Source organism: Dermacentor variabilis, chromosome 4, assembly GCF_050947875.1.
Source record: "Dermacentor variabilis isolate Ectoservices chromosome 4, ASM5094787v1, whole genome shotgun sequence".
In the NCBI taxonomy this organism is placed as follows: Eukaryota; Metazoa; Arthropoda; class Arachnida; order Ixodida; family Ixodidae; genus Dermacentor; species Dermacentor variabilis.
Window position 1 is genome coordinate 18,241,698 of NC_134571.1, and position 15,092 is coordinate 18,256,789.

At 51.0% G+C, this 15,092-nt stretch overlaps 1 protein-coding gene across 1 annotated transcript in view; it reads left to right on the forward strand.

Moving 5' to 3' along the window:
- Nucleotides 1–15,092, forward strand: part of LOC142578726 (NF-X1-type zinc finger protein NFXL1-like) — a 75,059-nt gene that overhangs the window by 13,689 nt on the left and 46,278 nt on the right. Inside the window, exon 8 of the mRNA XM_075688237.1 lies at nucleotides 899–1,013. Within this exon, the coding sequence (XP_075544352.1) occupies nucleotides 899–1,013 (115 nt within the window). The remainder of the gene's footprint in view (nucleotides 1–898; nucleotides 1,014–15,092) is intronic.

Consider the following 15,092-nt stretch of genomic DNA (forward strand, 5'->3'; position numbering starts at 1 on the left):
GGGATGGTGGGCACATGCTATGTCAGCAAGTAATGTTGAAAGTTACTTGAAAACGAGGAGTTGGTGTTTATTCAATGACATGCACCTTTGGTTACTTCAGATGGCCACTCACCTAATCTTTAAAGTTTAATGTGGCTTTCTCATTTCCTATTATCTGTTCATATTACAAGCTTAATGAATAGCGCATGTAGTATTTTGATGTCTGTCTCTGTAAGTGGAAAGCTTCTCTTGGGTAAGTGCCACCCACGATTGGCCATCTTCGCTGCAGTGGTCTCACTTTCAGCCAATTTCCATATTGAGTGAGGAGGGGTGCAATGAGGAAGTACATAGAAGTTTCATTAAAAAAAAAAGTATTTAAACGTACTACAGGTCATGGTTGGGCCCAAGCAGGTGTGAAGAACAATTATACATTGAATACAATGAATGACATGTTTAAGCATACAAGGTAACAATATCACAGAAAGATTAGATTTGAGTAAGTATAACATATAAATACAAATTTTGTGACCTTCAGTGATGCATTGCATGTTGTGAAACGCTACTATACATGATTAAAGCTAGACATGCGTTACAACGAAGTTCTGGCAGTGTCTTGCTGTTGATGCCTACACACAACAGCTGCCTAGTTTTGCTGTCGTGCCTGCACTGGACCGCAAGTTGTAGCTGGGCAACATCCACACAAAATGATAATACTTCAGCTAGACAAGATATAAAAAAAAAGCTGCCTGGAGACAAGCACAGTGTGGTACATAACAGTATCATCTTCGCTTACTGTGACAATCGTCTTCAAAGGGTTCTGCACAAATGTTTTATCAAGACATTTATTATCTTGATTGGCACTTTGTGGTGAAGTGGCATGGTGTGACGAATTGCAGATGCACTGCTCTGTGTTTTACAGGCCTGCGGTAAGCTCTTGTCATGTGGAGAGCACAAGTGTGAAAGCGTGTGTCACAAGGGCCCTTGCTCGGTCTGTCCAAGATCAGGCCCTAGGGAGTGCCCCTGTGGAAAGTCAAGTAAGTTAGAGCTTGGGCCGTATCTTGAATTGACCACTTTTGGGGACAGTTATTACATTTGTGCAACACACCCATTGAGACTCTTTGTTGGTGTGACAGGCATGCTGTGAGTGCATTTGAGAACAATATCATTTAAAACTAACTCAATTGAGAGAGAGAGTAAAACATCTTTATTAATAATATTTGAATGGCGAGAGCAGTGTGGGAGGAACCCTCAGTCCAGGGTCCCTAAGATGATTCCGGCGATATTTCGAGCCCGTTGTATCACAGCTCGGAGGACCTCGGGAGGTCCATCGCGGAGGGCATCGTCCCACAGCTCTTTGTTGCGTAGGGGGTAAAGGAGAGTTGGCAAGGGAGGAAAGAGGTTTGCAGTGCACTCAATCGTGACGTGGAAGATTGTGGGCGAGCTGCCACAGCCAGGGCAACGATCTGCATAACAGCGTGGGTAGAATTTATTGAGAGAGACATGATTTGGAAAAGTTGCGTTTTGTAACTGGCGTAATGCCACTGCTTCCTCCCGCGAGAAGGACGGCGGTGGTGCGGCGTGGGTGCGATGAATGCGTGTATAATGACGGAGTATGTCTTTGTAACGGAGCAAGGGATCCCCCCACTCTGAACTAGTTGCCTCACCATGCCGAGTCTCCCGGAGGGAAATTTCTCGGGCAACTGTATGTGCTCGTTCGTTACCCGGCAGCGAGGTATGACCAGGGGTCCAGAGTAAGTGGATGCGGGGAGGTGTGGTTGGTGTATTTTGCGGGATCTGTTTGAGAATTTGGTGCGCCGCTCTTGGGATGCCATGTCCTGATAAGAACGGCCGGTATGCCTGTTGCGAGTCCGTCAATATATACACTTCCTCAGGAACACGGATGGCGTATCGAATTGCAAGAGCAACACCGAGAATTTCTCCGTAAGTGGCATTTGTTCCGCGCATTGCAGCAGAATCTCTCAGGGATTCGGTGCCATCCAAAACTACCGAAGTATAGCCCTCTTGAGTGTGGGATGTGTCCGTGTATAAAGTATGTGTTTCCGCGATTTTTGCAAGCATGCGGCCAATGTATCGTACACGGGCTTTGCGCCGCCCTTTGTTATGCTCGGGGTGCATATTATGTGGCAATGGATGAATACTTAGTGCTTGGCGTATCACTGACGACAAGATTTTTGGACGGGTTTCAGACTCAAGGGGTGGGACAGAGTATCCTAGCCGTGTGAGAAGATGGCAGCCAGTAGGAGTGAGTAGGAGGCGCTGGCGATGGCTGACCCAATGTGCCTCTAGCAGCTCGCCTAGTGTGTTATGTGTCCCTAAGTTAAAGGGACACTAAAGGTTACCAGAAAGTCAAGTTAAAGTGGTAGAGCAGTGTTCTAGAACGTCTAAGGCGTCAATATAATCGCGAACAGAGCTTTAGTAACCGAGAAATTGAGGTAAATGCATGACACGATTTGAGACCCCCCAGCGACATTCCGGTACTAGCCCGATGACGAAAGCACTCCTCATAATTTGTGTTACTAATACTCAACTACTCGTATTGAAAATATCATTTCATTCGATTATAAGACGGAAGAAAATGCTACTTGTCTACGTCTATTCGATTCTAAGAAAAAAACATTTTGACGTTACCCTTCTGTAGTATGGGTGGTCGAAAGGTTTCGTTTTCGTTCGACTCTGCGGGCTCGACTCTGCGCCGCGCACACTTTAGAGTTTCAGTAGTTTCGTTATCGCGTCGTGCTGTGCGGGTTCTGCTGGCTCGCGAAACTTTCATTTCGAACAAGCAGTGAGAATGCCACGTCCTTGTGATGTCGTGGGAAGCCCTCGTTGCTTTCCCGCTCCGGAGAGCCGGTGTCGAGGCCGCCGTCGTAGTACGCAACGACGCCGGCAGCGCGAGCCCTCAGCAGCAGGTCGCGCTCGTCAGTGCTCAAATCACTGAAGTTAAGCCCAGCATCGTGAGCCAATCTGTCGTTGTCAGGGTCCATTGCGACGAGCATCGAAGTTTGCTTCATAGAATAAAGTACCGGCTTATGGTCGCGCGTTTCTCCTTCCGCTAGCCACCATACTCCCGCTTTCGCTCTGGTGTCGGCTCTGTCTTGGCTCTGTTTCTGGCCGCGCGTTTGCGTTTTGCGGAGAAAAGCCGTAGCGCCGTCTGCAGACGCCGTTCTACTCACCGATGGTGCAACGTCACTATGAGACCATGATGTCAGTACTCCTCGATCGGAGGGCGGGCGATTTGAACTGCGCTAGAGGTACGCGGATGCTTCAGAACGCATTTTCTCTTAAAATAAGACTCTTCTTGGCACGAAACATGCGTTTCGAGGTTTCAGGGATGGTACCGTATTTATTCGCGTATAACCCGCACCAAAATGTGAAAAAACGCGTTTAAAAAGTGGGGGTGCGGGTTATCTGCGAATTTTTTCCTTGGGAGGGGGGGGTCGGCTTCACCGCAATGTGCGGCGGCCTCCCCGTGTAGTCCGCCATCCCCATCGTCATCGACGCTTGTCAAGCCGATGAAGGGCCAACGAAAGGCCAGCATTGTTGAGCCTCGCGTTAGGCGCTGTTTAGTGTACTTACCCCAGTTTGCACTGTTTGCCTGCTTTGTTTTGGCATCATGAGTGCGACTCGACGGCAGTGTTTCACAGCGAAAGAGAAGCTAAAGATTATAGCCGCTGCCGAAGAAATCGGCAACAGAGCTGCTGCAAGACAGCATGACGTCGACGAGTCGTGCATTCGCGACTGGAGGAAGAAAAAAGAGAGTCTCGAAGCAACGAACCGGAACAGGCGAGCGTTTCGGGGTCGAAGACTGGCGCGTACCCCCACCTCGAGACGCAGCTTGCGAAGTTCATTGAGGAGCAGAGAAGTCGTGGCCACGCTGTTTCGACTGAGATGGCGCAAATGGAAGCCCTGAAGTTGGCCCGGGAATTGAACATTCCACGTGAGTTTCGTGCAAGCCGTGGATGGCTTCAGCGCTTCATGCGAAGACATGGATTTTCTATGCGGCGGCGAACAACCATGTGCCAGCGGCTTCCTGAAGCCTACGAGGAAAAGTTGTTGAACTTTCAACGATATGTGATCGCACTTCGGAAGGAGCACAGCTATTTGCTGTCTCAGGTGGGAAATGCTGATCAAACACCTGTGTACTTTGAGATGCCGATGGACACGACCATGGAAAAAAAGGGCTCCAAATCAGTCAGCGTGCTGACCGGCGGAAATGCCAAGCTGCGCTGCACAGTCATGCTATGCGCTTTGGCTGACGGCACGAAACTGCGCCCGTATGTGATTTTCAAACGCAAGACGCTACCTAGCATTCCACTGCCCCCAGGAATCGTTGTGCGTGCGGAAGAAAATTCGTGGATGAACAGTGGCCTAGTCGGTGACTGGCTTCGAGTAATCTGGGAGCGAAGACCAGGTGCCTTGCTGGCACGCCGGTCGATGCTCGTACTAGATTCCTTCAGAGGCCACTGCACTGATGCGGTGAAGGCTCGCCTTGCCGAGACCAGCACCGACCTCGTCATAATACCTGGCGGCATGACGTCCATGCTACAGCCACTCGACGTGTGCCTGAACAAGCCGTTCAAGGCACACGTGAAGCGGCTGTATGCCCAGTGGATGGCCGACGGCATGTACGCCCTCACACCGACGGGACGCGTGCGAAGGCCTGATATTCCATTACTGTGCCAGTGGATCGTGGATGCGTGGAAAGCGATACCGGCCGATTTGGTGCGCAAAAGCTTTAAAAAATGTGCGATCAGTAATAGTCTGGATGGTTCCGAGGACGACTACGTCTTTGAGAGTGGCGATGAAGCCTCGGATGGCAGTAGTGAGAGCGGCGTCGATTAAGAATCGGATAACCAGTGACGTGGTGGCGGTCGTTTGAATAAATGTTCTGAAAACGAAATGATCACTGAGTGTGAGTTGCATCTTTCTAGCGCTCATTTTTTTTTTTTTCAGGTAAACGTGCGGGTTATACGCGAGTTTTTTTTTTTTTTTTTCCGCCGAGTTCAAAGTTAGGGGTGCGGGTTATACGCAGGGGCGGGTTATACGCGGGTAAATACGGTATTTCAACAGTCCACGTTCACTTAATAGTAACCTTTAGTGTCCCTTTAAGGAGACGGTGTGTGGAAGTATAGTTCAGGAGGCCATGGGCCAGCTTCGTCGCTTTGCGAATCATTGCGTCTACGCGAAGTTGTTGCGCTTGGGTCAACCGCTGAAATGGGAGATAGTAGGAAAGGCGGATGATCACGCATGCCTCCACCAAGCGCAGCAGGTCCTCTTCTCGAAGGCCCGAGCGCCTGTTGGAGACCCTCTGGATCATGGCCAGAATTTGCTCAATCTGGTCTGGATAGAAGGGAAACAGTGTAGTTTGACCTGCCATCCGCTTGGACGTGTAGGCCGAGGATACGAGCACGATTAACCTGTGGTATCGGTGTGCCATCCACGTGCACAGTGATAGGGGGAGTAGAGGAACGGCTCCGGGGGTGAATGATTATGAGCTCCGACTTTTCCAGAGCACATCTTAAGCCGCATTTTCTCGCATACTCGGAAACTGTATCGGCTGCTTGCTGCAGTCGGTCCTGGATGGCTCCGTCGGAACCCCGTGTCGACCAGATAGTAATGTCGTCCGCATAAATAGCGTGGGCGACATCAGGGATCTGGTCGAGTAGCCGGGGGAGCCCTGCGAGCGCGATATTGAATAAAGTAGGGGAAAGAACTGAGCCCTGGGGTGTCCCACGTCCTACAAGGTGAATCGTACCGGATCGATGCGGTCCCATTCCTACGGTGGCTGTGCAGTCTCGAAGAAATGCGCGGATATAGTTGTACATACGAATTCCACAGTGTGAATGTGCAACATTGCGAAGGATGAGGTCATGTTCAACATTATCGAATGCCCCTTTTAGGTCTAAGGTGATGAGTGCTCTCGTTTGGGCGGACGACGGAGGTCCTATGACTTCCTCCTGCAACTGTAAAAGCACATCTTTGGCAGACAGATGAGCCCGATATCCGAATTGAGAGTTAGAAAAGAATGATTTTTCTTCGTGGAAGGGCTGCAGACGGCGCAAGAGTACATGCTCCATGAGCTTACCAATGCAGGATGTTAGGGAGATGGGTCGTAAGTTGTCAACCTTAACAGGCTTGCTCGGTTTGGGGATCAGTGTGATGTCGGCATGTCGCCACGCTTGCGGAAGCATGCCCTTGCGCCAGCAATCATTGAAGATATGGGTGAAGTGGTTAATATCCACGTCACTGAGGTTACGAAGGGTGGCGAATCGGATGTGGTTGGCTCCCGGTGCCGTGTTGCAGCGTAGGTCTTGTAGGACCACCTGCACCTCGTCAGATGTGATGTCTGCATCGAGCAATTCGTTCACTTCGCCTACATAAGGATAGTCAGGGTACTGCGGCGGCGGGCCTGTGGGTATGAAATGCTTCTCTAGCTCTCTGGGGAGTGTCGAGACATCATCCCTGTACTCGTGCATTAGGATGTGCAGCTGTTGAAATGTTTTTCCCTTTGTTGTGTTGGGATCTGTGAGTGAGCGAAGAATCGACCACGTTTTTGCTGTGCTCAATGTGCCTGAGAGGCGATCGCAAAATCCACGCCAGTTATTCCTCGTAAGGATCTCTGCATACTCCTGAGATTCCCGTGTAATTTGATCTATATGTTTCCTAAGTTTGCGGTTGAGGCGTTGTCGTTTCCATCGTCGTGTCAGCACTCTGCGGGCGTTCTAAAGATGAAGTAAATGCGGGTCTATGTCTGGTGTCTCGGTTGTGGTGCGCAGTGTGCTCGTGGTGGCCTCTAGATCTTGTGCGAGAGAGTCAAGCCAGCGTTCGTACCCTTGGCGCTCAGGTGGGTCCTGGCGACGTTCCCTGAATTTCGCCCAATCCGTTATACGCACATTTCGCTCGGGCCTGCGCGCGCCGCGTAATGACAAGGTGGTCGCTACAATGTAGTGGTCACTACCAAGGTGCTCCTCTAAAGGCCCGTGCGCAACGACTGGGCCAGTATTGTGCACGAAGGTAAGGTCAGGGCAGGTGTCACGAGATACGCTGTTGCCCATCCGAGTGGGGTGCTCTGGGTCGGTAAGTAGTGTGTATCTCATGTTACAGATGGCATTCCATAAGCGGGTCCCTTTAGCCTGAGATTTAACGCAACCCCATGCAGTATGCGGAGCGTTAAAGTCGCCGGCCACCACACAAACCCGTCCGAACCTACCAAATTCTGTTAGTAGGTGCTGAAAACATTGCGTTCGCGAACGGGGGGAACTGTATGCATTGAGTATAAATAGACTCTCGCTGCATTTACCTTGCGTAATTATTTCCAATATTTGGTGAGGAATGTCAATGTTAGTGGTATGCATGCGACATGTAACATGTTTCTAAACTAAGGCTCCCACAAGAGGAGAGACACCCGAGAGCATGCTGTAGCTGGATAAAGAAGGGGTGAAATTGACTTCCTGTAAGAGGATGACATCGGGAGGGTTCGTGGATGTGGCGATATACTGCTGTAGGGAACCTCGTTTTCGGCGGAATCCCCTACAATTCCACAGCCACACCATTAGTTGCTCCGCGTTACGCGGCGCCATCATCATCACGAGAGGTAGCAGGCGGTCGTGCATAGGGATGCGGGCGCCGGGTGCCCGCATTTGAAGGTTGCGGCCAAGAGCCTTGGTCGGAAAGCGCGCTTTCATTGTTACCGCTAAGCTCAGGAACTTGCATGCGTGCGAAAGTGCACTCTATACATGATTTCACTTGCTCAGTAATCCCTATTTGAAGGACCTCCATTTGGCGTTCTATCCTGTCCAGAGCCGCCTGCATACTAGTGCTCATGTCTGCCACTAGCGCATCCATTTGTTTTTGCAGGCGCTCACAGTGCACCTCCATGTCACGATGTAGGCAGGCTATTTCTATTAGAGGATCGGGATTTGGTAACGAATTGGTTATAGGGGAAGGGCTAGGGAGAGATTTACGGGGCGGAGCGAGCTGTGGGGGACCCTCCGCCCGACGTACCTCCCGAGGCTTTGCTGTTTTCTTCTCCAGGGTCCGCTGCACCCCTGAAGGGACCAGGGTCACCTTGGCTGGGGCGTTGGTCTGCAGGCCTTCTTGTAGGGTTGTTGGGAAGATGGGGAAGGAGGGCGCTTCTCCGGGAGGCGCACCGATGCCTCGCGGGATCGGGACCGAGAGTTGAACATGTGATGGGATCTCGAACCGGTCTCCGACTGGACTTTTCTGGTCTCCTTCGTTGGGGCGCGCGACGTTCGGCTCTCCGCCGTGTCTGTGGTAGTGGTCGGGTCGCTGGAGGGTTGGAGTTCACGCTGCTCTTTCTCGAGAGCTTTCCGAACCCAAGCTTTGTTCAGTGTCTGCCTAGCACGCCGCGGGCAGTTTGTATCCGTTGTAGGGTGGGTCCCGTCACAGGATGTGCAGTGTGAGGTGCACGGATGTGACGGGGTGGGGTTGTCAGTCCCGAACGTCGCGCAAATGACCACGTGCGGCGTAGGACAGTAATCAGCCCAATGGCCGAGCTTGTGACATATCTTGCAAACCAGTTGGCAGGGTCGATGGGGGTAGCAGCGGAGTTCTGCACCATAGAAACGCATGTAGCGAGGCACTTTAAGTCCTTCAAATGTTACCAACGCAACGTTGGTTTGACCCATCATTCGTGCTTGAAGTATTTGAGTTCCAGGAGCCACAAGCTCATCCACTAGCTTGGAAGATGGTGTACAGGGCAAAAGGCCAGGAACAATTCCCTTGCATGAGTTGTCTGGGGCCGCAAAATATGTCGTGATGGGATAGACCCGCTGACCAAGGTTCAGCTCCCTCACCTTGTACAATGCGTCGGCCACGTGTGACTGGGGTGTGCTGATGATTGCAAAGTTCTGCTGAGGTCGCAGTCGGAATATGATGTCCTGACGATCATCGGTGGTCAAGCCGGCTGCACTCCATAGTGCACTGGCGAGTTCTGGGTGCGTCCACTTATCAAGACGAAGTCCTCCGTGAGGCCGCAGAATTATCTTTTCATCGTGCAAAGGAAGTTGAGGCAGGTTCTGATTCCGAATGCGCTTGCGTACGGTGGGCTGGGAGGCGTTCGGAATGCCCAAGATGTTCTCGGAGGGTTGAGTCTTAGCGCGTGTTTGACGAATGCGTCGCTTATGTATGACTGTCTTCCGACAGCCACTTGTGTCGTCGTCAGTTTTGTCGTCGTAAATGTTCGGGGCAGCATCTTCCTCCATCCTTTCCCCGGTCGGAGTGTCCACCTCTCACTGTTGGGAGGGAAAATTGGCGACGATGGGATCGGCGGCCACTCCCGCGGTATCCACCACGGGCGTCTTCGTTGTTGTTGAGAAATGCGCGCCGGCATTCTCTATCGCCGTGTGCGTCTCCTGCTCGTTGGAAAATGATGTTGCGGTAGATAAATTCTCCATCGAAACGGACCGGTGAATTGGCCGAAGGCCCTTTGCACGCCGGTTTAGAACATGGGCCTTGGAAGAGCTGGTCGCTTGGTGCTCTTGGTTCATGGTGTAGAAAACACGCCAAGGCAGCTATGGCAGGGGCAGCGGCGTTGGAACTGCCTCAGAGCTGTAGAGGCGCGGGGAGTGGCAACAAAGTCCCGGGAAGAAAAGGCAGTCGGTGGGAAACGGCGAGAAAGCCGCTTCCCACATGACTCCCGGCAAAAGCGGCCCGGTCAAGGGCGGTCAAGGGCGGTCGGTGAAGGTCGCATAGTCTCGGTGGTTGCGGAGCGCACCGACAACATGTCCATTCACTTCGGCCGACCGATTGGAATTCCTCAAAAACTCAATTGAGAGGCATGTCATTCTTTCATGCTCATCTCATCGTCTTGAATTTCCATCTTCCGCCTTTCCTGTGTTTTTCCTGGATCTCCTGTACAGTTAATTTCTTTATTTGCCTTGTTTTGAGAGGGACACTAAAAGCAAATATTAAAAGCTGACAATTCAGTGTATCACAACTGGACTCTCATATCATGAGAAACCAACAAATAAAGACACCAAAGACAGCATAGGGGAAATTACTTGTACTTAATAATTGAATTAAAGAAATGATAAATTAATAGATATGAAAGGAGATGAAAAAACAACTTGCCGCAGGTGGGGGAATGACCCCACGTTCACATTACGCATGCAATGCTCTTACCGATTGAGCTACTGCATCCACTTTCTTGGATATTTATGTTTTGCTGCTAGAACTAACCCTGGAAGTGTTAGCCAGCACCACCACTCGCAAACCTTGGCGGCGGATGGTGAACAACCTTTCTGCTGCAGGCATCACAAGTACGAGATCTCTTTAGGTGAAGGCAACTGGTCAATAAACCGCACATGCTACCTGGAGATGTCAATGTTGCCGGATTCAAGACCCTCGTTATGCAATGAACGAGAGGAAAGGGGGTCAACCGAGGGGCCCAATATTTATTAATCATATCATAAGAAACCAACAAACAAAGACATCAAGGACAACAAAGGGAAAATTATTTGTACTTAATAATTAAATTAAAGAAATGATAAATTAGTGGAAATGAAAGTGGATGAAAAAACTGGACTCTGATATTGCATAGTAAGAAGGAAGGAGTGAGGACACTGACCAAATAGATTTAAAAGGGTTTTTAATGTTTCAGCTCCACCGCTGGAGCCTTGTTCATCACGCTCTGCTACCAAAAAAAAGTGAACAAGGATCCTGTGGGGGAGCTGAAACGTTAAAACGGTTTTAAATCTTTTTGGTTAGTGTCTCTGCTCTTTCTTTCTTGCTATGTATCATCCTGATCAGACGGGCTTCCACCATACACCCGACTTCATTTCATGTGGCAGGTTTCAAAGGAAACCGATTGTGCATTTGGTATGAGTACTTATTTTAAGATGAAAGCCTTTCTAGGCTCATGGTGAAGTTTGTGTCAGCAGACCTGACCTCCGGAGTGTCCGCTTAAGCATCATCACGCCATATGAAGACAGATTAAAGAATGAAAAATGATTGATAGTGACAGCTAGTGAATGATAACGTTATAATAGAGATTGGTAGAGAATGACTAGTAATGACTAATAATGACTACTGATGACTTGTAATGACTACGAAATGACCAATATGTCTAACAACGGCTTGTAATGAACACAACTGGTTACAAATGACTAAACTTGCTTACTAGTGAGCAGCAATGACTAATAATGACTGAAATGACTTGTAATGACTATGAAATGACCAATATGTCAATTGTAACAATTGTAACGACAATTGTAACAACTACAATTGATTAAAAATGACTAAATATGCTTAGTAATGACTAATAATGACTGAAATGACTTGTAATGACTACTGATGACTATGATATGACCAACAGGTCTAATGACGGCTTGTAATGACCACAATTGATTACAAATTACTAAAGATGCTTAGTAGTGAGCAGTAATGACTAAAAGAAAAAAGAGAAATAGGCCAATGATAAGAGGAGGAAGAGTAGGCTTTTGTCGTTCACCTCTTAAGAGAGATCTTAAGAGACCCTGTAATTTTTTATCAGTTCTTACATTCTTGGAAAACTCAATCTTTTGGCAGCAAAGTTCAGTATGTAGCCAAACTGTGATTGTATGATACGTTTTCTGGCTGCTAGATTCCATGTAAACAAGAAAAGACGTAAGGTGTGCGCGATCCAGAAGAGTAGCCGCCCGCTGCATCCGCTTCCCTGCAGTACTCGTCTGCTCATCTCACGTAAGAACGCCGGCGCGCACACAGTTTCTTATTCAGGTACCAGCAATTTGCCTCCCTGGTAATTGCACACCGCGTTCACAGCTATCACCGCCAACCCTATTGCGATAAGCATCTTTACAGGGCGTGGGGTATAGGGCCATTGGAAACATACTGCACACTTTTAGTAGGCGATAACTCGAATGCGCTGCTGTACCCCGCATCAGGTGGCGTGATGTGAGCATCATGTTTTCCTCCTGTGGCATCCGATGTCGCCCACCAGCTCAATTTCATATTGGTTTCCTGTCACCATCTTAATAATAGAGAGAGAGAGAGAGAACAACTTTAGTAAATATGCCTGCAGAGTCGGTTAGGCTCCCTCCACGCAGGGAGGACAAGCTTTTACCGCGACGCGGCCACTACGTCAGTCTCGTGCATTGTGCTCCTCGAGGTCTTGGTTCCTCGCTACTTCCGCGGATCCGAGAGGGCCGCCATCCCCTTCCTAGGGGTGCTCCCCCCTTCTCCTCGGTTTCGCGAGGTCGCTGCCTCTCTAGAGCTGCCGAGACCTGCTGGACGGCCTTTAGTTGTGTATCTTGGTCATAGGTCCTCGTTGCAGCCTCTAGCCGCGGCGGGATCGTCGTCTTCTCACTGGCTTCTCGTGGATTTCTACTACAGTCCCAAAGGATGTGAGCCGCGGTGGCTCTCTCCTTAGCGCACAGTCTACACACGTCTCTCGCGTAGACGCTCGGACACACGTGCTTAGCTAGCACCGGGGAGAGCAGGGACCCCGTCTGTAATTGCCTGTATAATACTGCCTCCTCCCGGGTAAGCCCCGGGTGAGGTGGCGGCATAGTCTGTCTGTTAAGTCTGTACCACTTCACTATTTCGTTGAAGGTGGTCATCTTGTCCTTGGCACTGCACCGTGACCAACACTCCGAGTCGGCCGTGCTTGCAGCTGCGCGGTTGGTTAGTCCTCGCGCGGCCGAGTTGGCCGTCTCGTTGTGGTTCACGTTCCCGCGTTCCGACACGTCACTGCCCATGTGGACCGGAAACCACTTGATCACCACAGCGCTTTTGCGTCCGATGTCTTCGGCCTTGCGCAGTATGCGCAAGGCCTCACTACATACCCTACCCTTGGCGTAGTTCTTCACTGCCGTTCTAGAGTCACACAACACTGTAGTGCAACCGGGGTCGGAGACGGCCAAGGCGATGGCCACCTCCTCCGCCCGGTGTGCCTCTCGAGTCCGGACGCTCGCCGCGGTCTTCGTTGCACCCGTCGATGCCCCGACAGCCACCACCGCGTATGCGTCGCTGCTCCCTCGATACTCCGCCGCGTCCACGTAGATGGCGCCTTCTTCTCTGGCGTGGAGGTCCACAAGAGCCCTGGCCCTCGCCAACCTCCGCTCCTTGTTGTGCTCGGGGTTCACGTTCCTCGGGATCGGGCAGACCCTGAGCTTTCTGTTGATGCTATCCGGTATATAAGCACGTCTTTCTGCTGCTCGCCTTCCCTCGGCTCGAGGCCAAGGTCCCGCAGTATCTTTCTTCCGGTTCTTGTTTCAGAGAGACGCTCGAGTTGCGCCGTTCTCTGTGCTTAGGCTATTTCGTCCAGCGTGTTGTGGACTCCCAGCGCCATGAATTTTTCGGTGCTCGTGCTTCCGAGGAGGCCGAGTGCTGCCTTATACGCCTTGCGTATGGTGGCGTCTATCTTGTTACGTTCGCTCGGCCTCCAGTTGTGGAAGGCGGCCACGTACGTTATGTGGCTAACTGCGAAGGATTGAACGAGCCTAGTCAGGCTCTCCTCCTTCATCCCCGCTCTTCTGTTGGACACCCTCTTGATGAGTCTCATTGCCGCGGCCGCTTCGCCCGCGAGCTTGTTGACCGTTTCACCGTTGACTCGATTTCGCTGGATGAGCAGCCCGAGCACTCTAATCTTCTCGACCTCCGGTATCACTTGTCCTCCCGCTGTCTTGACCGTGATCTGTGGTCGCTCGTACTTGACTTCCATGTTCTTTCTTTTCCTGCCCGCTCCTGTCGGTGGAATCACCAGCAGTTCTGACTTGGCCGGAGAGCAAACGAGTCCAGACCCGCCCAGCTGCTCCTCGATGGCGTTGACCGCTTCTTGCAGCGTTGTCTCGATGTGTCCGTCGCTTCCTCCCGGTACCCATAGCGTAACGTCGTCGGCGTAGATGGTGTGCCGGACTCCCGCTACTCTTTCCAGCCGGTTGGCCACCCCGATCATCACGAGGTTGAAGAGAAGCGGGGAGATCACAGAGCCCTGCGGAGTTCCGACGCTGCCCAGCTTCTTCTCTTCGAGCTGCAGGTCTCCCGCGCAGATTTCGGTGGTCCGTTCCGTCAGGAAGTCTTTGATGTACTGGTATGTCCTTCTGCCCATGTTTAGTCTGGATACTTGGGCCAGGATAGCCGAGTGCCTCACTTTATCGAAGGCGCTCTGCAAGTCCAGCCCGAGTATCGCTCTGTTGTCCTTGGTGCCCGTCGTATCGTCGATGATCTCGTTCTTCAGTAAGATCATGGCGTCTTGCGTCCCGAGCTTCTTCCGAAACCCGATGATGGAATTTGGGTAAAGCTCCGATTCTTCCAGGTAACGCTGCCACCTGTTCATGAGAACGTGCTCGAGGACCTTTCCCACGCACGAAGTGAGCGAGATCGGCCTGAGGTTCTCTATGTTGAGCGGCTTGCCAGGCTTGGGGATGAGGATCGTCTTGGCTGCTTTCCATTGCTTGGGCAGCCTTCCTTCTTGCCAGCACTTGTTATGCTACACAAAAATTTAGAGAACACTTAAACTTCGCCTTTAACCCTTTCGCTGTCGGACCTTTCTGGCCGTGACGCCCCCCCAGTGTCGGCTTGGTTTCAGGGAACGAGCATAACAGGGAATGAACATAGCAATTTATTTTTGATTATGATTGGTATACAAACAACATAGTCAATGCATTATGCACATTTCAGTGTTCTGCAGCTGTTGTTAGTAAACATCATCATCATCAGCCTGACTATAACATCCGTTCAACATCCGAATCTGATGATGCGGAGCTCGCCTCCTCCTCACACGAGACTGTCCGAGTCCGAATCCGAGCTGGGCTCGTATTCTGAATCGGAATTGAGCCACCGCTCCAATGAGCAGACGAAGGTCCGCGCGCTGAGCCATCCGAAAGTAACTGCGCGCAGGGAGGATGCGCTTTCAGTCGCCCCCACAATGGAGAGAAATGGGACATTGCGTGATCAAGAAGACAGGGGAAGATGGAAAAAGGCTAAAACAAAGTTCGAAGGGCTTTACGTTTACTGCTGCTAGTCGGAAGCGAGGGTGCGACGAGAGAGCGAAAGTAGCAATCGAGTCACTCTTTTCGGAGAGGCAACGGCGTGTGCCTCTGAACTTGACGCGCCGTAGCAGACACACCAACAGA